Source organism: Bos indicus x Bos taurus, chromosome 2 (assembly GCF_003369695.1).
Source record: "Bos indicus x Bos taurus breed Angus x Brahman F1 hybrid chromosome 2, Bos_hybrid_MaternalHap_v2.0, whole genome shotgun sequence".
Taxonomy (NCBI): Eukaryota; Metazoa; Chordata; class Mammalia; order Artiodactyla; family Bovidae; genus Bos; species Bos indicus x Bos taurus.
In genome coordinates this window covers 93,832,699-93,857,464 of record NC_040077.1, presented here as the reverse complement: position 1 = coordinate 93,857,464, position 24,766 = coordinate 93,832,699, and the positions used below count along the sequence as shown (strand labels likewise).

The window sequence follows — 24,766 nt, the reverse complement described above, 5'->3', positions numbered from 1 at the left end:
ATTTAAGGACACGAGGGAGAAAGAGTTCCCCTTAGAAGCTGAGCTGCATATGAGATTCTAGGCTTATTTTAGATACCTCACTTTCATTCTCTTTTTTATCAGAAAGGTGACTTTGTAGGGATATCTTACGGAGACTTCTCTTTCTGGTCTCATTGTGGCATCATTTCCACTTAAGTCGGTGTGAACTGGGAGTACAGAGAAATACCATCGTGGGCTGTTTCTGACTCCCAACACCCTCCTGCCTAATTGCACTAGATCTGAGATATATTTTGCTCATGGACTCAGAAAGCAGCAGGATGTCTACCCAATTTAGCACCAATGTGAAGGCTGTTCATTGTAAATTTCAGAGTTTAATGCTGATGGGAATTTTATAGACACACCTTGCTGTCCACACTGAACTCTCCAGCTCTGTCTGTCCCCCTGAAATGCTAAGATGCTCCTCCAAAGAAAAGGAAGGGACATACCAACCCTATGCATGGCAACTCTAAAACTCATCAGGTGGATTTCCTTCAGAAAATAGATTTCATTCAAGAAGTTCATAAATCTTCGGAAGGAATAATGAACCATGTTTTAATTTTGTTATTGGCGGCAAAAATCAAGCTACGGTGAAGTCTCGAATCTCCTCTTATCAGTTCGTGTGCACAGAGTTTCCTCCTCGGGGTGACGGTGCTGTTAATTATAAGATCTTTGCTCTGTACTATACTGTGAAGTCAACACATACAGATCTAAAAACCTAATAAGGAGCTTCACAGTAAATTTCCCCCCACTTTTTGTTGATTTGAGAAAATACTCCTGACTCTGGACTTTCCTTTCATCCAGTGACGTGATATTGTGGGGAAGCAATATTATACCAAGAGTGATACTGACACAGCCCAAGGCCACGAAGGGTTAGTGAGACGCTGTGTTTCTTCTCTCCCTTGTAGAGGACTGAGTTTGCCTGCATCTAAACGCATTCTGTGGTCTGCTCTCTTGCATCTCTCTACTCCTGCAAAAAGGGACAGAAAAAGAGCTCCTTAAAATATCTAGTGACTTGAGGTCAACACATCACTTCAAGCTCTGGATGACCTAGCGGTCAGATCAGGAGCCAGGCAGGTGTACATTGGTGGGTTTTCAGCTCACCAAGCTCTCAGTGCCACCTTTTCCTGGGGGGCTATTTGCATTCTGAGACTGAGCTTGTCCAAGGCCAAAAATAAATCAGGAACTACTTCCTGCTACTAGGAGCCCACTGATTATATCCTGGTCTTTGAAATACTCTAAACAACCTGTTCTTCTAAATACTGGGAAAGAGTTCCATAACCTCTGGGTGGTGACAATTGGGTTGGATCACAGGCATTTATAAAGCTTACATTCAAGCTGTTCTTTATTGTTACTCGATTTGATGAAGACTGTAATACACACAATGTTGGCTTCTTCTGGGTAAGGTCAAATAGGTCATGTGTTATACTTCAAGCAAGAAAAGAAAACTGCTATAATCTTTTCCCATTACTTTTAATAGTACATTCACATCCTTGGCTGCCCCTCAGAATTAGCAATTGCTTTACTGCCTGTGTATACAACACAAAAGGGCTTCCCACGTGGCTCAGCGGTAAAGAATCCACCTGCCACTGCAGGAGAGGCCAGTTTGATCCCTGGGTCAGGAAGATGCCCTGGAGGAAGAAATGGCAACTTCACTCCAATATTCTTGCCTGGAAAAGTCCGTGGACAGAGGAGCCTGGTGGGCTACAGTCCATAGGGTGGCAAAGTAGGACACGACTGAGCACACACACACACTCAAAACCATGCTTGGAGCAGCTTTCCTTGAGCCTTAGTGCAGGAGATACCATGCTCACAAGCTGGCAATGTGGTGAAAATATGGGCATTCTTTCTACTGGGGCTGCTCTGAGTGTCTCACCTTCCATCACTGCCCCTTAGGGGAACTTGGCCTTAATCCAGAAGGAAACCTCTGACTTGGCTATATCCAGTAGTCTACAGAAATTTGGTTAAACTATGGAACATCCTGAAGAGCTGGCTTTTATTCAAAATACATCATACTTCTCTCATCTCACCATTGTCTTCTTGAAGGTTTATTTAGCTCAAGGGAAGGCAGCTTGCAGCTTGTTGGCAGGGAAACCCTATGGCTCACCTACACTCCACCTTGAGGTGAGAAGGGCCCAGTCCTCAACCTCAGAACAAATTGCAAAGAATCTAAAGGTGCCTGGCTTAAAAGAGATGACAGAGGGCCAAAGACAACTTGACAACCTATTCTCAAGAGGGCTGTAAGTAAACTGTAGTTTAGAAAATGATACCTCTTTAAGTTCAGTAAATAACACTAGTTAAGTCTAAACCCAGCAGTTGCATCATTCTTGGTAACAGAACTATATTTTAAAATTTAAAAAAAATACTAAACTGGGCAGGATAGATACTCTATGTATTCAATAACATCAATACTATAATTTATGAAATCCTAGCAGTCAGAGGTATTCTAATCTCAGACAGAATATGTCTGAACTGAACTCAAGGCATTTTTGGGGGGAGGGAATGAAGAAGGAATGTAAAAAGGCTTAGAGGACTGCAAGGGTCACTGAGCAATTTGAGTTGCTGCTCCCATGCTTTGCTGTTTCTCATCTTCTCTTGTGTTCTCATTTGGATCAGGGTTTAGAGGTTCTAATCTATGTTGAAATAAGTAGAATATATGTGCAAAGCTCTAAAGAAATTGTGATGGATTTTGGAGGGTGGGGTTTTAGCTTTTCAAAGCCATAAGACCTTTTTCCAACTGGAGACCTTGGCCTTGGTCTTGCTGTGACTCGTGTTAATGAAATATAGCAGATGTAGAATGATTTAGTTTTATGCTCCTTCTCCCTTCCCTTCTGTTTTGTTTGTTGTTTTCCTTTTTATTCTCTTCATCAAACTTTCCAGCAAGTATTTTTATTTTCCATTCTCCATACTGGTAATCACACACCTTCATACACACGCACACACACACACATACGCACACACTACTACTGCTTCCTTATCATTCCCAAAGAGCACCGTCAGCCCTTTCCTGACCCTGGGTGCACATGGTGCTGGTTGGCACTGAGTCTAGAATTGGCATCTCCAGAGCACTGCTTCCTGGGTGACCTAACCAGAGGGCCCTCTCTTTCCTGAGTACATCTCAGCTCTCAAGTGGGAGTCTTAAAGTAAAGGCCCCAGTTACAATAATGACAAGCAGGAGATCTGGGGATGAGTCTGAAGCCAGATATCTCTATGCTATCTTGCCTGGGATGTGGGAGAAAGGAAGGTGAGGACCACGGGAATTTTAGCCTTTTAACTTGATTGCCTTGATCCTAGGCATAGAGTTCTTCTGGAAGCTCTGACTAGCTTTGTGAATTCTCCCAGGACACTAATACTGCATTCACATCTTTTATATAAAAATCGAGGAAACATGAAATGCTTATACCAAGTGAGTGGTACTGAGAACCTGAGAAATTCTACAAATAAATGCAGCCTTCCTCTGGGTACAAAACATTTCAAGGAGCTCACTCTTCATGTTTGTTGTTTTCTCAATGCAAAGACTACTCTCTTAGGATGCCCATATTTGCAGCTACTCTTCACAGACTTAACAACTTAAGGAGGTGGCTGAAGCTTAGCCTCTGAATGAATGATGTCCCAGACAGAGACTGGCCCCTCTCCCCGCCATGACGCCAATGCTATGCATGTCTGTGTTCCAGAGAGGTGGCCATGCTGTAGATCTCCACTGCTCTCTGCCTGTTCAATTGCCACTCTCGGTGAACTGAACAATTCTAAACGTATTTCAAATATCAGGCAGTTTTGTTTTTATGACCCTATCCTTCCTCTTCCTTCTGATTTCCCTCCCCAAACTCCTACTCCATTCTTTCTGATTAGTGGTCAAGTGCTGCAGCTTCAGTGAGAAAAATCTAATCTGTACCACAGAGAATTCTCGATAGGAAGAAGGCCTTAAGGTGTAGGAAGAACAAAGGTGATGTTGGATGTCTTCCGTCCTGGGCTGGGCTGAGCTTGGTGGTGTTGAGCTACACGGCTGCAGTCATGGGGTTCTTCTGCCTAGGATCCTGGGTTCGGTAGGGGTACTGATCTGGGCTGCTCCCTCGGGGCCCTGGTCTGCCCATTTCTGGGTAGGCTGGTACTCTGTGGTGCTGAGGAGGGGAAGGCGGGACATCTTGTCGGAAAGGTCCTTTGTGCTGGGGGGCTGGCGGGGGTGGGTAGTACTGGGGATACCGGAGATCTGTGACTCTCAGATCTGGGGGGCGAGGATAGCTTCCTTTGGGTGGATGCACAGGATGAGCCCCTGGGTAATAGGGAAGCTCCCTTTCCTTGTAGAGCCCTCGAGACGCGGCTGTCAGGTAGTCTACAGGATCTGTTGGTCCTCCCCTGGAAAGAGAAGACAAGACACACATCAGTGACCACTAGCTGGCTGCCCAGCTGATGACCACAGCCCTCAGCGTCCCGTGTAGTCCGGTGTGCCCACAGACTGGATCTGGCCAATGGGATGTGAATAGCCATGATGCATACCCTTAAAAGGAAGAAAGAGACCCTCTTCTCTTCCCTCCTTTCTGTTGTCTGCTAAGAGTGGCCATAATAAAGATCATAAGGAGAAAGCCACATGCTGAGGAAGGTAGAAGAAGAAGAAGGAAAGAGCCTGGTTCCTCTACACCATGAAGCCACCATGTCAGTTAGGCGCCTAAGAGAGAAATATTCTTCTATCTTGTTGATATGTTGGCCTTTATTATAGTAACCAAGCGAGTTCCCTAAACAAGGCTGAGTTTGGCTCTGTTAATACTAGAATTGTTCACCCCATTCCTTCTCCACCTTCCTGAATCCTGACATGGTGGTAGAAATGCACATGTTATCTGGAGTCATAAACTTCCCAGGGAGTGAACTCACTTCTCTCCTGGTCTGTGGGCTATTCTTTACACAGGCCACAGTCTTGGTCTAACTCTGGTTGGCTTCTGTGACACATCTGTGTAGATTAGTATGCCCTCTTTCCACAGTTCCTGGAGGAAGTCCCAACCTAGAGTCTGGAGTTATCCACCTATAACTTATATGAAGCCATTCTACTGCAAAGTCAGTAAGTACCACCCAGCCGGTAGCAGATTGGGAAAAGTCAAACCAGCTGTTAAGTTGCACTGTGTCAGGAGTAGGCACACAGAAAGGTCCAGGGCAAGAATAAACACTAACATAAAGCGACCCTGTCTGGATCTCTCTGCTAAGACAACAAGCATCTTCTGATCCATTTGCCATAACAGAAGCAATACGTCTCTAAACAATGTACAGATGACTGCATCTTATCTAGCCTGGGGTTAAACAGATGAGTTCTGTTTGCAGCTCTTAAAATCCCATAAACCTTCTGTGCACATATTCCCTAACATCATGCCCAAATCCTCCCCACTTTCTACCATTCCTCTTTTTATTATTTCTTTTTCAAGGAAAGAGCAACAGTAACAATTAATGGAAAGCTCTCCAATGTTAGAGTACAACCTGGTAGGACACTTGAAAGAAATGACAGGGCTGTAAGAATACGGTGTCTGTGGTTAATCAAGCACTGTCAATGAGGGTCACAATCACCCTGTAATCTGCAGAGTTTGATGGGAAAACAGCTCTGTAAATTCCCCAATCAATGATGGTTTGACAAGCTCTAAGCTTGAGTCCATGTGGAAAGCAGCACGTGAACACATTCATAAGGATGAACAATAGAATTTTTCTCTTCTTTTTTATGTCTTAATTTGGCTATGTATAATAATGAAAGTTAGATCCTTGAGCCTGGGTTAATTTAGTTAGAGTTTTCAGGTAAAAAAATTAAATTGTTTGTGTATAAGTTATTATAGCATCAACTGTTGTTATTCAGTGCAGTTTGCTTTGCTCTATTTTAAATTGCCCATGACAAATAGAGCACAAATGTGTAATCTGTCACCCCAGCACTGGGAAATAAAGGATGGGGATTTCATCTTCTCTTTCCTTTAGAATGTTATTAATTTTTTTTAATTTATAAAACTTCCAGCATTCATTATATCTTTTATTGTACAATATTTTAAGCTTCCCCCCTCTCCCATCATGCTCATTTCTACTTCCTTTTGGTTCATGTTAGAGATTTTCAAAACACTTAAAAAAAAAACAAAACCCAAAAAGCCCCTCTAACTTGTGTTTTCTCTCAGAATCTACTGATGATGTTTCTCTGCATGAAGTGAAACATGTGGTTTTTCTGCACTCATTTTAAGCCCTTGGGATAAATCACTGACATTTGCAACACACAAACATTATCTACCTTAAAACGAACATACAATCAATGCTCCCTCCGGACCCTCTTAGCATGAATGTTTCCTGTTTAAAATTGAAAGAGAGAAAGGAGGAATTCCAGGCCTTGGACTTTTAGGGTCCTGTTCTCTCCCTGGAGATTTCTCTCTTTTAAAACAGAATATTATAAAAGACAGGCAGGCATTGTTTTTTTTTGTGGAGAGACTAGCCAGATCAAGCGGTGACAGAGCAGAAGCCACCCTGATAGCCACAGCCACCGCACAGGCTGCGTGCACACGGTCAAGCCTCTTCTCCCACGCCTCGCCCTGCCACTTGGTCACCTTGCACAGCCAGGGGAATCTGGGGGCAGAATTCAAGACCGTTTTGCGGACTCACATTGCTTCCTCTGAGGGGAGATTTTACATCTGGGAATTTGCTTACATGTGGCAGAAACCAAGTGAGGTAGCTGTTCTTTGTCAAGAAATGAAATCATGGAAATTGTCTTTTTCTGTAGAACTCATCAAAGCAGTTATCCTTTCTAATTTTTCAGAGAGAAGACAAACAATGAGCTGGCCTATAAAAACACTCTTTAAGGTTCAAAGAGTGCTGGAAGGATTTTTCTTTCTTCGGTGGTGGGGGAGTGGGTTGCTGTTGTTTATAAAAACTCTTTGCTCAAAATTGAGGATTGGCTTTTACTAGAACTTCTCAGTGATTGCAAATATTATGTGTGCACACACACATATTTAAAACAAAAGTTTTTAGGGAGATAAGATGGCAGAGTAGAAGGACGTGAGCTCACCTGGTCTTATGAAGATACCAAAATCACAACTAACTTGCAGAATAACCATTGATAAAAAAAAATCACTGGAACTGGCCAGAAAAGATATCCTACATCCAAAGAAAAAGAAGAAGATACAACAAGATGGTAGGAGGCATGTAATCATGATAAAATCAAGGCCCATACCTGGTAGGTAGGCAACCCACAAACTGGAAATTAATTATATTGCAGAAATTCTCCCAAGGAGTTTTGAGCCCCACATCAGGCTCACCAGCTGGCAGGTCTAGCAATGGGAGGAAAAGCCCCCAGAGAATCTGGCTCTGAAGACCAGTGGGGTTTGATCACAGGAATTCCATAAGACTAGGGAGAAGGCAATGGCACCCCACTCCAGTACTTTTGCCTGGAAAATCCCATGGATGGAGGAGCCTGGTGGGCTGCAGTCTATGGGGTCGCTAAGAGTCGGATACGACTGAGTGACTTCCCTTTCACTTTTCACTTTCACGCATTGGAGAAGGAAATGGCAACCCACTCCAGTGTTCTTGCCTGGAGAATCCCAGGGACGGCGGAGCCTGGTGGGCTGCCGTCTATGGGGTCACACAGAGTCAGGCATGACTGAAGCGACTTAGCAGCAGCAGTAGCAGTAGCAGGGGAAGCAAGACTCCACTTTTGGTGTAGACATGGTCTCATGCACACCAGGACACAGGAAAAAAAAAAAAAAAGAAAGGAAAACAACAACACATGGAGGCAAAACAATATGCTACTAACCAACCAGTGAATCACTGAAGAAATCAAGATGGAAATAAAAAAAATACCTATAGACAGATGAAAACATGACAATCTAAAACCTATGGGTTTTAGCAATACCATTGTACCCGAGGAGACCGGAAAAATCTCAAATAAAGAATACCTAAAGCAATTAGAGAAAGAAGAGCAAACAAAATCCAAAGTTAGCAGAAGGAAAAATATAAAGATCAGAGCAGAAAGAAATGAAATAGAGACAAAGAAAATAATAGCAAAGATAAATGGAACTAAAAGTTGGCTCTTTTGAAAGGTAAACAAAATTGATAAATCTTAAGCCAGACTCACTAGGAAGAAAAGAGAGAGGGCTCAAATCAATAAAATTAGAAATGAAAAAGAAATAATGGACACCACTGAAATACAAAGAATCATACGACAACTGGAAACAACTATATGCCAATATAATGAACAACCTAGAAGAAACGGACAAATTCTTAGGTACAATCTCCCAAAACTGAACTAGGAAGAAATAGAAAATATGAACAGACCAATTTTAAGTACTGAAATCGAAATTGTGATTAAAAAATTCCAAACAAATTAAAGTCCAGGACCAGATGGATTCACAGGTGAAGTCTATCAAACATTTAGAGAAGAGTTAATACTTAATATTTCTGAAACTATTCCAAAAAATTACAGAGGGAGGAATACTCCTAAACTCATTCTGAGTCTACCATCACCCTGATACAAAAAGCAGGCAAAGATAATATGCACATGGACACACACACACACACACACACACAATTACAGGCCAATATCACTGATGAACATAGATAGAAAAATCCTCAACAAAATATTAGCAAACCAAATTCAATAGTACATTAAGATGATTATACACCATGATCAATAGGGATTTATCGCAGGGATGCAAGGATTTTTCAGTATCCACAAATCATTGTGATATACCATACTAAAAAATTGAAGAATAAATACCATATGATCATCTCAAAGGAAGCAGAAAAATCTTTTGACAAAATTCAATATCCATTTACAATAAAAACTCTCCAGAAAGTGGCCAAGAGGGGACATACCTCAACATAATGAGGGCTGTGCATGACAAACCTGTAGCCTTTGTGTGAATCACAACAAACTGTGGAAAATTCTTAAAGAGATAGGAATACCAGATCACCTTACCTGTCTCCTAAGAAACCTGTATGTGGGTCAAGAAGCAACACAGACCCAGACATGGAACAACTGACTGGTTCAAAATTGGGAAAGGAGTACCACAAGGCTGTATATTGTTACCCTCTTTATTTAACTTATGTGCAGAGTACATCATGTGAAATGCCAAGCTGGATGAATCATAAGTTGGAATCAAAACTGCTGAGAGAAAATATCAACAACCTCAGATATGCATATGACACCATCTTGATGGCAGAAAGTGAAGAGTAACTAAAGAGCCTCTTGATGAATGTGAAAGAGGAGAATGAAAAAGCTAGCTTCAAACCAGTCAATCCTAAAGGAAATCAACCCTGAATATTCACTGGAAGGACTGATGCTGAAGCTCCAATGCTGTGGCTATCTGATGTGAAGAGCTGACTCATTGGAAAAAGCCCTGATTCTGGGAAATACTGAGGGTGGGAGTTGAACAGGGTGGCAGAGGATGAGATGGTTAGATAGCATCATTGCCTCAGTGGACATGAATCTGAGCAAACTTTGGATAGTGAAGGACAAGGAAGGCTGGCATGCTGCAGTCCATGGGGTTGAAAAGAGTTGGACACAACTTAGTGACTGAACAACAAAAATATAACCAGCATCATCGTCAATGGTGAAAAGCTGAAAGCCTTCCCTCCAAGATCATAAAGAAGACAAGAATGTCCACTCACCACTTTTATTTAACATAGTTTTGGAAGTCCTAGCCCTGACAATCAGAGGAAAAAAAGAAATAAAAGGAATCCAAACTGGGCAAGAAGTAAAACTGTTACTGTTTGCAAGTGACATGATATTATACATAGAAAATCTTAAAGATGGTACCAGAAGACTCCTAGAGCTCATCAATGAATTCAGTAAAATTGCAGGATATAAAATTAATAAACAGAAACCTAAAGCATTCCTATACACTAACAAGGAAAGATAAGAAAGAGAAGTTAAAGAAACAATCCCATTCATAATCACATCAAAAAGAATAAAACATCTAGGAATAAACCTACCTAAGGAAGCAAAAGACTTGAACTCTGAAAACTACAAGACGCTGATGAAAGAGATCAAAGATGACACAATCTGATAAAAAAGCTATGCCATACACTTGGACTGAAAGAATCAATATTATCAAAATGACTACAATATCCATAGAAATCTATAGATTCAATGCAATCCCTATAAAATTACCAATGGCATTTTTCAGAGAAGTAGAACAAAGAATTTTACACTTTGTATGGAAGCTTTGGCCTTGGAGTGCAAAATGAAGCAGGGAAAAGGCTAACAGAGTTTTGCCAAAAGAACACAGTGCTTATAGTAAGCACCCTCTTCCAACAACACAAGAGATGACTCTATACATGAACATCACCAAAAGGTCAACACTGAAATCAGACTGATTATATTCTTTGCAGCTGAAGATGGAAATGCTCTATAAAGTCAGCAAAAAGAAGACCTGGAGCTGACTGTGGCTCTGATCATGAGCTCCTTATTGCAAAATTCAGGCTTAAATTGAAGAAAGGGGGGAAAATCACTAGACCATTCAGTATGACCTAAATAAAAGCCTTTATGATTATACAGTGAAGGTGATGAATAGATTCAAGGGATAAGATCTGGTAGGTAAAGTGCCTGAAGAACTGTGGACAGAAGTTTGTAACAGCATACAGGAGGTGGTGACCAAAATCATCCCAAAGAAAAAGAAATGCAAAAAGGCAAAATGGCTATCTAAGAAGGTCTTACAAATAGCTGAGAAAAGCAGTGAAAGGCAAAGGAGAAAGGGAAAGATATAGCCAACTGAATGCAGAGTTTCAGAGAATAGCAAGGAGAGAGAAGAACGCCTTCTTACGTGAACAATGCAAAGAAATAGAGGAAAACAATAGAATGGGAAAGACTAGAGATCTCAAGAAAATTGGAGCTACCAAGGGAATATTTCATGCAAAGATGGGCACAAACAAGGACAGAAACAGCAAGGACCTAACAGAAGCAGAGAGATTAAGAAGAGGGGGCAAGAATAGAAGAACTATACAAAAACGATCTTAATGATCCAGATAACCACAGTGGTATAGTCACTCACTTAGAGCCAGACATCCTGGAGTGTTAATTCAAGTAGACCTTAGGAAGCATTATTATGAACAAAGCTAGTGGAAGTGATGGAATTCCAGCTATTTCAAAAGATGATGCTGTTAAAACGGTGCACTCAATATGCCAGCAAATTTAGAAAACTCAGCAGTGGCCACAGGACTGGAAAAGGTCAGTTTTCATCCCAATCCCAAAGAAAGACAATGCAAAGAATGTTTAAACTACCATTCATCTGCATTCATTTCACACACTAGCAAGTTAATGCTCAAAATCCTTCAAGCTAGGTTTCAACAGTATGTTAACGGATAACTTCCAGTTGTACAAGCTGGATTTAGAAGAAGCAGAGAAACCAGAGACCAAATTGCCAACATTTATTAGATCATAGAAAAAGCAAGGGTAACTTATATGCAGAGTACGTCATAAGAAATGCTGGACTGGATGAAGCACAAGCTAGAATCAAGACTGCCAGGAGAAATAGCAATAACCTCAGATTTGCAGATGATACCACCCTTATGGCAGAAAGTGAAGAACTAAAGAGCCTCTTGATGAAAGTAAAAGAGGAGAATGAAAATGTTGACTTATAACCCAACATTCAGAAAACTAAGGTCATGGCATCTGGTCCCGTCACTTCATGGCAAACAGATGGGGAAACAGTGGAAATAGTGACAGACTTTATGTTTTGGGGCTCCAAAATCACTGCAGATGGTGACTGCAGCCATGAAATTAAAAGATGCTTGCTCCTTGGAAGAAAAGCTATGACCAACCTAGACAGCATATTAAAAAGCAGAGACATTACTTTGCCAACAAAGGTCTGTCTAGTCAAGGCTATGGTTTTTCCAGTGGTCATGTATGGATGTGAGAGTTGGACTATAAAGAAAGCTGAGCACTGAAGAATTGATGCTTTTGAACTGTGGTGTTGGAGAAGACTCTTGAGAGTCCCTTGGACTGCAAGGAGATCCAACCAGTCCATCCTAAAGGAAATCAGTCTTGAATATTCATTGAAAGGACTGATGCTGAAGCTGAAACTCCAATACTTTGGCCACCTCATGAGAAGAACTGACTCATTGGAAAAAACCCTGATGCTGGGAAAGATTGAAGGCAGGAGGAGAAGGGGACAACAGAGGATGAGATGGTTGGATGGCATCACCAACTCAATGGACATGAATTTGAATAAACCCTGGGAGTAGGTGATGGACAGGGAGGCCTGGCACGCTGCAGTCCATGGGTTCGCAAAGAGTCTGACACGACTAACTGAACTGAACTGATTCCAGAAAAATCATCTACTTCTGCTTCATTGACTATGCTAAATACTTTGTGTGGATCATAACAAACTGTGGAAATTTTTCAAGAGATAGGAATACCAGACAACCTTACTTGCCACCAGAGAAACCTGTACATGGGTCAAGAAGCAACAGTTAGAACTGGACATGGAATAACAGACTGATCAAAACTGGGAAAGGAGTATGTCAAGGATGTATATTGTCACTCTGCTTATTCAATTTATATACAGAGTAGATTATGTGAAATGCCCAGCTGGATGAATTACAAGCTGGGATCTAGATTGTTGGAGAAATATCAACAACCTCAGACATGCAGATCACACTACTCTAATGGCAGAAAGCAAAGACGAACTAAAGAACCTCTTGACGAGGGTGAAAGAGGAGAGTGAAAAAGTTGGCTTAAAACCCAACATATAAAAAACTAAGATCATGGCATCTGGTTTCATAACTTCATGGCAAATAGATGGGGAAAAAATAGAAACAGTGACAGATTTTATTTTCTTGGGCTCAAAAATCACTGCAGGTGGTGATTACAGCCATGAAATTAAAAGACATTTGATTCTTGGAGGAATAGCTGTGACAAACCTAGACAGTGTATTAAAAAGCAGAGATATCACTTTGTAGACAAAAGTCTATACAGTCAAAGCAATGGTGTTTCCAGTAGTCATGTACAGATATGAGAGCTGGACCATAAGAAAGGCTGAGCACTAAAGAATGCTTTGGAACTGTGGTGTTGGAGAAGACTCCTGAGAGTCCCTTGGACAGCAAGGAGATCAAACCAGTCAATCCTAAAGAAAATCAACCCTGAATATTCATTGGAAGGACTTCTGTGGAAGCTGAAGCTCCAATACTTTGGCCCCCCATGGAAAGAGTTGACTCATTGGAAAAGAGTCTGAAACTGGGAAAGACTGAGGACGGGAGGAAAAGCTGCTGACTGGATGAGATGGTTAGATGGCATCACTGACTCGATATACATGAGTTTGAGTCAACTCTGGGAGACAGTGAGGGACACAGAAGCCTGAAGTGCTGCTGTTAATGGGGTCACAAAGAGTCAGATATGAATTAGTGACTGAACAACAACAATGGAAATGAGAAACTGAAGAGCCAAGGCAATCTTGAGGAAGAAAAATGGACCTGGAGTAATCAGGCTGCTGACTTCAGAAAATACTACAAAGCAACAGTAATCAAAACAGTATGGTACTGACACAAAAACAGAAATACCGATCAATGGAGCAGTATTGAAAGACCAGAAATAAACCCACACACATACGGTCAATTACTCTACAACAAAGGAAGCAAGACTGTACAATGGAGAAAAGACTCTCTCTTAAATGGTGCTGGGAAAACTGGGCAGCTACCTGTATAATAACGCAATTAGAATGTTTCTAAGACTATACACAAAAATAAACTCAAAATGAAGTAAAGATCTAAATGTAAGACTGATATTATTATAAATCTTTTAGAGAAAAACAAATTCAGAACGCTCCTTAACGTAAATTATAGCAAAAATCTTTTTTTGGTCCCCATCCTAGAATATTGGGAATAAAAACAAAAACAAATGTGACCTAATTAAACTCAAAAGCTTTTGCACAGCAAAGGAACCCATTTAAAAACATGAAAATACAACCCACAGAAAGGGAGAAAATATTTGCAAAAAATGTGACTGATAAGGATTAATCTCCAAAATTTACTAACAGCTCATGTAGCTCAATGTCAATAAAATAAGCCAGTCAAAGATAGGCATAAGACCTAAATAAAGATTTTTGCAAAGAAGACATTTAGATGGCCTAGATGCACATGAAAAGGTGCTCAACATCACTAATCATTGCTGTGAAGTCGCTTCAGTCGTGTCCGACTCTGTGTGACCCCATAGACAGCAGCCCACCAGGCTTCCCTGTCCCTGGGATTCTCCAGGCAAGAACACTAGAGTGGGTTGCCATTAGGAAAATGCAAATCAAAGCTACAGTGAGATATCCCCTCACACCAGTCAGAATGGTTATCATTAAAATGTCTAGAAATAAATACTGGAGAGGGTGTGGAGAAAAGGGAGCCCTCCTACACTGTTGATGGGAATGTAGACTGCTACAGTCACTATGCAGAACAGTACAGAAGTTCCTTTAAATCTCAAAATAAAACTACCTACGTTAGCTTTATTTTTAAATTAATATTCAGCAATCCCACTTCTGGGCATATATTTGGAAAAAACCTTTGTTCAAAGGGATACATGCATACCTCGCAATGTTCACTGCAGCACTGTTTATAATAGCCAAGATACGGAAGCATCTAAATGTCCATTGACATTTAGACAAATGACATTGACAAAGAAGATTTGTCCACTGACAAAGAAGATTTAGTACATATATAAAATGAAATATTACTCAGCCATTAAAAACGAAATAATGCCATTTGTAGCAAAATGGACGGACCTAGAGTTTACCATACTAAGTGTCAGAGTAAGTCAGACAGAGAAGGACAAATATCATATGATATCACCTACATGTGGAATCTAAAAAAAAAAAAAAGGATACAAATGAACTCATTTAAACAGCTTCACAGACTTAGAAAACAAACTTATGGTTACTAAAGGGGAAAGATGGTGGTGGGGGGAATAAATTGGGAATTTGGGATTGACATATACACACTAATATATTTAAAATAGATAATTAACAAGGACCTACTGTATAACGCAGGGTACTCAGTATTCTTTAATAACCTAAATGGGAAAAGAATTTGAAAAAGAATAGATACATGCATATATAACTGAATCATTCTGCTCTACACCTGAAACTAACACAAAATTGTTAATCAACTATACCCCAATACAAAATAAAAAAAAAAATTTGCAAGAAAAAAATGCCCAGATTATTAACTACAGAATTTGATAGAATAAAGGAAGTGGAATAGGGACCTGATATTTTATCTCAGTTAGTCTTGGGTTTCCCTTTTCATAGTACCTTTATTTGAGTGACATTTAGTATCTATAGGGAAGCACAAAATGCAATATATTCTGGGGCCAAAGAAAAGCTTATCATAGTGACTAATGCTGCATGTTTTGAGCCAACTTTGAGGAATCCAGGGGCAGCTTTCTTTGAAGATTTTAATGAAAACAAGGATCCAAATGCAAATGTATCAGCACTTTAAGACCCCTCATTTTTCACATCACTCCTATGATTTTTATTCATATGTGTTATTAATTTTCCTATAAGACTTTTAATTCAAAACCTCACCCAGGAGCCATATTTACTTAAGAAGAACATGTCTATATTTGCTTTCTTTACTCTTTGCAAAAGCTGTTATGACAATATCGATATTTGAAAAATTTAACTTATTTTTTCCCAAATTTAAACTATGTTTTCTTTTCTATTTTATTTTTGATTAGGGTCATTTCTGGAGACCCAAAGGATTCAGATTTTGATTGGAAAATTTGTACAAAAATGAGAGTTGAACTATAAAGAAGGCTGAGTGACAAAGAACTGATGCTTTCTAATTGTGGTGCTGGAGAAGCCTCCTGAGCAGCAAGGAGATCAAACCAGTCAATCCTAATGGATATCAATCCTGAATATCTATTGGAAGGACTGACACTGAAGCTCCAATACTTTGGCCACCTGATGTGAAGAGCCAACTCATTGGAAAAGACACTGATGCTGGGAAAGACTGAAGGGGAAAGAATGGGGCAGCAGAGGATGAGATGGTTAGATAGCATCACCAACTCAAGTACATGAATCTGAGCAAACTCTGGGAGATAGTGGAGGACAGAGGAGCCTGGTATGCTGTAGTCCATAGGGTTGCGAATAGTCGGACACAACTTAATGAGTGAACACCAGCAGAGTGGGTCAGATGGCAGCTCTTGGGTACCGACTGTCTTAATTTTATGGAAGGAGGGAAGGAATGCTTCTACACCTATGAGGATAATCCTTTGAGGGAAAGGGCTCAGTATTAGAAGGACTGAGTTACTGGCAAAATTTTTAGCTAGGAATGAGATGGCTATACTTACTGGAACAGATGAAGAGACGTGAGCCCCTGGGATAGATGTATAGGCACGAGTAACTTTGAATCTTCTCATCTCCCTACTGCATCTCCATTTCTGGAACAACTGCAAAGAAAATCTCTCTCCTCTGGATTCATTGCAGTAGTTCATTCTCACCTCATCTGCCTGTTGCCCTGCCTCAGGCTGGGTATACACTGTGCTGAAGCACCAAGATCTTGAAGGAAGGAACCAAGTCTCATGTATCTAGTGATCTCTCTCAGAGCTTACCACACAGCTCTGCACATCACAGCTGCTCCATAAACGTATACTGAGTTCGTTCAAGAGAGTTTAAAGTAAAGAGAAAACCCACAAACATACTTGGTAACTATAGAGGGTCAGATGTGTGTAGGAGTTGGAAATAGTAGGTAGGTAGAGAGATGAAAGGAGAATGTGGACTCTCATTGAGAAGTAGATATTGATAAGGCTTGAGATAAGACTGGACTCTAAGTTTTAAAGAAGGAGCGAGGGATGGTGGGCTAAAAAAAAAAAGGGTCCAACTTAGAATGGCTGTAAATGGGTTGTTATATATGCAAAAAAGAAAAATGGCTGTCTGGGGAGGCCTTACAAATAGCTGTGAAAAGAAGAGAAGAAAAAGCAAAGGAGAAAAGGAAAGATATAAACATCTGAATGCAGAGTTCCAAAGAATAGCAAGAAGACACAAGAAAGCCTTCTTCAGCGATCAATGCAAAGAAATAGAGGAAAACAACAGAATGGGAAAGACTAGGGATCTCTTCAAGAAAATCAGAGATACCAAAGGAACATTTCATGCAAAGATGAGCTCGATAAAGGACAGAAATGGTATGGACCTAACAGAAGCAGAAGATATTAAGAAGAGATGGCAAGAATACACAGAAGAACTGTACAAAAAAGATCTTCATGACCCAGATAATCATGATGGTGTGATCACTGACCTAGAGCCAGACATCCTGGAAAGTGAAGTCAAGTGGGCCTTAGGAAGCATCACTACGAACAAAGCTAGTGGAGGTGATGGAATTCCAGTTGAGCTATTCCAAATCCTGAAAGATGATGCTGTGAAAGTGCTGCACTCAATATGCCAGCAAATTTGGAAAACTCAGCAGTGGCCACAGGACTGGAAAAGGTCAGTTTTCATTCCAATCCCAAAGAAAGGCAATGCCAAAGAATGCTCAAACTACCGCACAATTGCACTCATCTCACATGCTAGTAAAGTAATGCTCAAAATTCTCCATGCCAGGCTTCAGCAATACGTGAACTGTGAACTTCCAGATGTTCAAGGTGGTTTTAGAAAAGGCAGAGGAACCAGAGATCAAGTAGCCAACATCCGCTGGATCATGGAAAAAGCAAGAGAGTTCCAGAAAAGCATCTATTTCTGCTTTATTGACTATGCCAAAGCCTTTGACTGTGTGGATCAAAATAAACTGTGGGAAATTCTGAAAGAGATGGGAATACCAGACCACCTGATCTGTCTCTTGAGAAATTTGTATGCAGGTCAGGAAGCAACAGTTAGAACTGGACATGGAACAACAGACTGGTTCCAAATAGGAAAAGGAGTACGTCAAGGCTGTATATTGTCACCCTGTTTATTTAACTTATATGCAGAGTATATCATGAGAAACGCTGGACTGGAAGAAACACAAACTGGAATCAAGATTGCTGGGAGAAATATCAATAACCTCAGATATGCAGATGACACCACCCTTATGGCAGAAAGTGAAGAGGAACTCAAAAGCCTCTTGATGAAGGTGAAAGTGGAGAGTGAAAAAGTTGGCTTAAAGCTCAACATTCAGAAAACGAAGATCATGGCATCCGGTCCCATCACTTCATGGGAAATAGATGGGGAAACAGTGTCAGACTTTATTTTTCTGGGCTCCAAAATCACCACAGATGGTGACTGCAGCCATGAAATTAAAAGACGCTTACTCCTTGGAAGGAAAGTTATGACCAACCTAGATAGCATATTCAAAAGCAGAGCCATTACTTTGCCAACAAAGGTCCGTCTAGTCAAGGCTATGGTTTTTCCAGTGGTCATGTATGGATGTGAGAGTTGGACTGTGAAGAAGACTGAGCGCCGAAGAATTGATGCTTTTGAAGTGTGGTGTTGGAGAAGACTCTTGAGAGTCCCTTGGACTGTAAAGAGATCCAACCAGTCCATTCTGAAGGAGATCAGCCCTGGGATTTCTTTGGAAGGAATGATGCTAAAGCTGAAACTGCAGTACTTTGGCCACCTCATGCAAAGAGTTGACTCATTGGAAAAGACCCTGATGCTGGGAGGGATTGGGGGCAGGAGGAGAAGGGGACGACAGAGGATGAGATGGCTGGATGGCATCGCTGACTCGATGGACGTGAGTCTCAGTGAACTCTTGGAATTGGTGATGGACAGGGAGGCCTGGCGTGCTGCGATTCATGGGGTCGCAAAGAGTCAGACACGACTGAACGACTGATCTGATCTGATATTTGTCTTTCTTGCCAAGAACAAAAGTAGACAGCCTTATCTCTTCTTTTATGCATAGGACTTGAATCATGAAAATGAAAGTGAAGTTGCTCAGTCGTGTCTGACTCTTTGCAACCCCATGGACTGACTGTAGCCTACCAGGCTCCTCCGTCCATGGGATTTTCCAGGCAAGAATACTGGAGTGGGTTGCCATTTCCTCCTCCAGGGTATCTTCCCGACCCAGGGATTGAACTCGGGTCTCCTGCACTATAGGCAGACACTTTACCATCTGAGCTACCAGGGAAGTCCCAACTTGAATCATAGTAGGTGCTTAATGAGTCTTGCACTCAAATTTAATTGCCTTGACTTACTAGTGAGGTCAACATGACTGATGAACTGGTTCATATTAAGTGTATTTACTCAAGAGTCAGTTAAGAAAGAGCAGATAAGATGGTGGAGTAGAAAGACCTCTTCTCATGGGCACATCAAAATCACAACACAGAACAACCATCAGTGAAAAAGACTGCCACCTACCAGAAAAGATCTTCTACAGCTAAAACCATAGAGAAGAAACCACAATGAGACGGTAGGAGGTCTCCCCCAGGTGAGAGACCCTCACACTGGAGAATAACTATATTGCAGAGGTTCTCCCACAGGAGGGAGAGTTCTGAGCCCAAAGTTGGGTTCCCCAGCCCAGGGATCCAGCATCAGGGAGACGAGCCCCCCAGAACATTTGGCTGTGAAGGCCAGTGGGGCTTAATTGCAGGAGCCCCACAGGACTGGGGGAAACAGAAACTTTTAAAGGCACATGCAAAATCTCACATGGACAAAAGCAGCTACTTTATAGGAGCCTGGGTGAGACCCATCTGTTGGTCTTGGAGGGTCTCCTGGAGAGGTGGTGGTTAGGGGGTGGCGGGGCGGTGTGGAAGCAGTTGAAGCTCAGCCTAGAGACATAAATTCTGGTGGCAGACATATTTGGGAACATTCAATGGTGTGAACAATCCTGGCAACTGCCATTTTGGCTCATTAGTGCCAAGACCTGACCCACCCAAAAGCCTCAGTTCATACAATTAACTGGGAGGGGCCAGGCTGCCTAAAGGCTTCTCGAGCCCATAGCCATCTCTAGACATGCCTCTAGACATAGTCCTGACCACCAGAGAGTCAAGACCCAGCTCTACCCACCAGTGGGCAGGCACAGGCCCCTCCCACCAGGAAGCCTCTAGACCAGCCTCACCCACCAAGGGGGCAGACAGCAGAAGCAAGAAAACTACGATCTCTCAGCCAGCAGGCTGAGTCTGCCAACAGAAGGCCAGACCCTACTCTTGGACTAGTGGGACCCTGGTCTCCCGCAGGATTAATCCAAAGAGGAACACATCAAGATACATTGTAATTTAAAGAGTGACAAAAAATAAATGGAGATTAAAAGCAACAAGGGAAAAGTAATAAATATCATATAGGGGAGCACCTATAAAGCTATCAGCTGATTTTTCAGCAGAAACTTTGCAGACCTGAAGGGAGTGGCATAATATATTTAAAGTAATGAAAGGGAAAAACCTACAATCAAGAATATTCTACCCAGCAAGGCTCTTGTTCAAAATTGATTGAGAAATCAAAAGTTTTACAGACAAGCACAAGCTAAGAGTTTAGTACCACCAAACCAGCCTCACAAAATACATTAAAGGAACTTCTCAAGGCAAAAAAGAAAACAACTAGAAACAAGAAAGCTATGAAACAAAAAAGCTTACTAATAAAGGCAAACATACAGAAACATAGGAAGCCATCTAGACACAAAGCTAGTAGGCAGGTTAGAAGACAAAAGTAGTAAAATTATCTGTATCTGCAATAAGCAGTTAAAGGATACACAAACCAATTCAGATATAAAATGAAACAGTAATAATAAACAGAGAGAGTATAAATGCAGGGTTTTAAAATGCACTTGAAATTAAGAGATCAGAAACTTAAAACAATCAAATATATATACAGACTGCTGTATGAAAACCTCATGGTAACCACAAACCAAATACTGATGATAGATATACACGCAAAAAAGAAAAAGGAATACAACAGAAAGAGACATATATGATATTGCTTATATATGGAATCTAAAAATATTATACAAATGAACTTGTTTACAAAACAGAAATAGACTCAGACATAGAAAACACATTTATGGTTACCAAAGGGTAAGGGAGGGGGATAAATTAGGAGTATAGGATTAACAGACACACTACTATGTATAAAAAAGATAAAGAAGGTTTATGTAAGGCACAGGGAACTATATTCCATATAATAACCTATAATGGAAAAGAATCTGAAAAAATATATATAGTAATATATATGTGTAAATGAAAACTAAGATCATGGCATCTGGTCCCATCACTTCATGGCAAATAGATGGGGAAACAGTGGAAACAGTGGCTGATTTTATTTTTCTGGGCTCCAAAATCACTGCAGATGGTGACTGCAGCCATGAAATGAAAAGACGCTTACTCCTGGGAAGGAAAGTTATGACCAACCTAGACAGCATATTAAAAAGCAGAGACATTACTTTGTCAACAAAGGTCCATCTAGTCAAGGCTATGGTTTTTCCTGTGGTCATGTATGGGTGTGAGAGTTGGACTATAAAGAAAGTTGAGCACTGAAGAATTGATGCTTTTGAACTGTGGTGTTGGAGAAGACTCTTGAGAGTCCCTTGGACTGCAAGGAGATCCAAGCTGTCCATCCTAAAGGAGATCAGTCCTGGGTGTTCATTGGAAGGACTGATGTTGAAGCTGAAATGCCAATACTTTGGCGACCTAATGTGAAGAGCTGACTCATTTGAAAAGACCCTGATGTTGGGAAAGATTGAGGGCAGGAGGAGAAGGGGATGACAGAGGATGAGATGATTGGATGGCATCACCGACTCAATGGACGTGGGTTTGGTTGGACTCCAGGAATTGGTGATGGACAGGGAGGCCTGGAGTGCTGCGGTTCATGGGGTTGCAAAGAGTCAGACACGACTGAGCGACTGAACTGAACTGATGTTTAACTGTATCACTTTGCTCTATACCTGCAGCTAACACAACACTTACTCCTTGGAAGAAAAGCTATGACAAACCTAGACAGCATATTAAAAAGCAGAGACAGCACTTTGTTGACAAAGCTCTGCATAGTCAAAGCTATGGTTTTTTTCAGTAGTCATGTATGGATATGAGAACTGGACCATAAAGAAAGCTGAGTGGTGAAGAATTGATGCTTTTGAACTATGGTGTTGGAGAAGATTCTTGAGAGTCCCTTGGACTGCAAGGAGATCAAACCAGTCAGTCCTAAAGGAAATCAACCCCGAATATTCATTGGAAGGACTAATGTTAAAGCTCCAATATTTTTGCCACCCAATGCGAAGAGCTGACTCATTGGAAAAGACCCTGATGCTAGGAAAGATTGAAGACAGGAGGAGAAGGGGATGACAGAGGATGAGATGGGTGGATGGCATCACCAATTCAATGCGCATGAGTTTGTGCAAACTCTGGGAAATAGTGAATGACAGGGAAGCCTGGTATGCTGCATTTCATGGGGTCGCAAAGAGTTGGACATGACTGAGAGGCTGAAGAACAATAGCACAACACTGTAAATCAACTATACTTCAATAGAAACAACGAAAAATATGACCCCCAAAATCAGTTATAAGAACTGTTATTAATTTGGTACAGGAAAAAAAATGTTTCTGTCAGAAACACGATAATCTAGGAGCATCTTTATGCATTTAAAATTATGGTACAGAGAGTCTAAAATATTATATAGCACTTTATGGAGACAATGTCCAAAGTGAAAAGCTGGTGTGATCACCCGTTTCACGTGCCTAGGCTTGAGGACTGGTGAACACAAGCCAGAGGTAGAGGGGAGGTCCAGTTCCCCTCTGTCTCAGTGCTTCCCAACTTTGTCTCCACTTGCATACACAGGATGGATGGCTTTCATACAAGACACACATGCCCAAGAGAGGTAGAAGCTACGATTATACCACATTCTCTATCATCTACTATATCTCAACGCCTTTCCCTCCCACCCGAGAGAGAACAAACGCACTGATGTGAGTGTCGGCCACATTATGAAGGCAGAACAACTTGAATCTGCTGTAATTTATTAGAAGAAATTATTTGTAGCCTTCAGCTCATCACATATCAGTGACAAATCCTTACAATATAGAGCTGATCATGATTCATCAATACATCTCGAGACTGAATTTAAGAAGCGCCGCTGTCTCTCAGCCAGTGAGTTCTTTTTAGGAAGAGGAAGGGCAGGTGAAGGTGAAAAATAACAGGAGAAAACAGCTAAGATTGAGACGCATCAATGCCTAGAAGGGAGTTTGTTTTGCAAGGAGATGAGCTTAGGAAGCATAAAAATAAGGTATGTGGTAAAACGTGTGAAAGCCATAAGGAAGGGATGAGCAAAGATAAGCACCTCCACCTGGGGCATAAGCACTGGATTCCTTACTTCAGGAAAAGCTTGCAAAGGGCAGAATCCCGTTCCTCTCAATTTCTGTAAAATACTACCTGTGCTATTATTAGTAGCCCAAACAGACAATTTAACTTCCAAGGTAGCTGTTATGAGTTTCCTTTTTTGGTAATAATTGACTGTGACCAGATTTGGGGTTCAAATGGGAGGAAGCAGATGATGTAAAACTGCTGGTGCTAAGAGAAGTACTTGGAGCCTTTGGCAGCCAGGGGACCTCTGGCATAGCCATACTCCTCCCAAGCACACCATGCGCAAAGTATTTACTGGCTGAGCTGATGTTGGTGCTTGCTCCTCTTGCTTTTCTACAAATATGGGAAAGCTAAAAAAAGATCAGCACAAACTAATACACCCGTAGGAGCCTGAGTTGCCCACGCTATGTGGACAGAGATGCCTTTAGTCTGTGTTTGGAATTCTTTCCGTGTCAGGTTTCTAGTTACCAGGCCTTTATCCTTTGTCCAGGCATGAATGCGGTTGGCCAGGATTAGCAAAGCTCTCTGCAATGTATGTTACATAGCTTTGATTTCTGCAGATTTTATAGAATCGTAAAATAGAAGCATCATTTGAGGGCCTATATCATAGAAATGATTGGGGGGGTGGAAATCCTATTTTCATTACATTTCCCTGGTGTTATGAAGAGATGGCTCTTGCTTTTTCCTAAGAACTGGAGTAGGAACAGATTTATCAGCAGATGCTTTTGGCCCCTGTTACCACCAAGGAAATGTTTGCAGAGACTATGAAAGAGGAATGATAATGACAGAGTACTCAGAAGACATTTCTAAAACAGTTTAAGACAGACATTACTTTGATCACCCACATTTGATTCCTTCTTTCATGTTTCTCAACAATGACCACAAGCACAACAATTTAGTTGTTAACAAACTGCATGTGTGCTGAGGACGGGCTCCTACCCTTTGGCAGATGTTATCTGGAAAATGGCCCTTCAGAATGTTTTATGCCTCATTATCAGATGATGGGAGGTATTCTCTCAAAACGGTCCTACTAAAATAATTTCCTTTGCGAGGGGGTATGCAGTTCCGAAAATCGGTGCTGAAGACAGTTAGAAAGGGCAGCATGAGAGCATTCAGAGAGAAGGAATGTTGTGGGAAACCAAAACTGCTGTGAATGGCTGCCGAAAGGTCATGAAGACCATCTGAGCGATACCTGCATATAATTACCCATGGTCTTTTTAACCACGGCAGAGGTTTATTTAAAGAGCATGGCAACCAAAGGAAACAAACCATCATAATTTGTTAGGTCTCTAAAATCATCCCTCCCTCTCTTTGTATTGTAACAGTAGTCCTGGAATTTCAATAGCTAAACACAAAGGATTTCATCCGATTGCCATGCAAGAGATAACAGTTCAATTTCAAGGTCAGACTTGGAGGGCCAAGAGGTTAGAGAGTGTAGGGTCCTGAATTCTAATGGCGATTGCGCCTGCCCCTTAGGAGAAGTGCTACACGGTTTCTTGTCCAAGGTTACTGCCTCGAGACAGGACCTTCTAGGGGAAAAACATACTGTTCATGAGAGCTGCTTTTCCCTGATCA

At 41.3% G+C, this 24,766-nt stretch overlaps 1 protein-coding gene across 1 annotated transcript in view; it reads right to left on the bottom strand.

The window, feature by feature from the left end:
• Positions 1–698: 698 nt before the first annotated feature.
• The window catches only part of PARD3B (par-3 family cell polarity regulator beta), a 1,152,531-nt gene continuing 1,128,463 nt past the window's right edge, over positions 699–24,766 (bottom strand). The window contains exon 23 of the mRNA XM_027565061.1: positions 699–4,368. Coding sequence (XP_027420862.1) covers positions 4,011–4,368 — 358 coding nt within the window. The 3' untranslated portion in view covers positions 699–4,010. The remainder of the gene's footprint in view (positions 4,369–24,766) is intronic.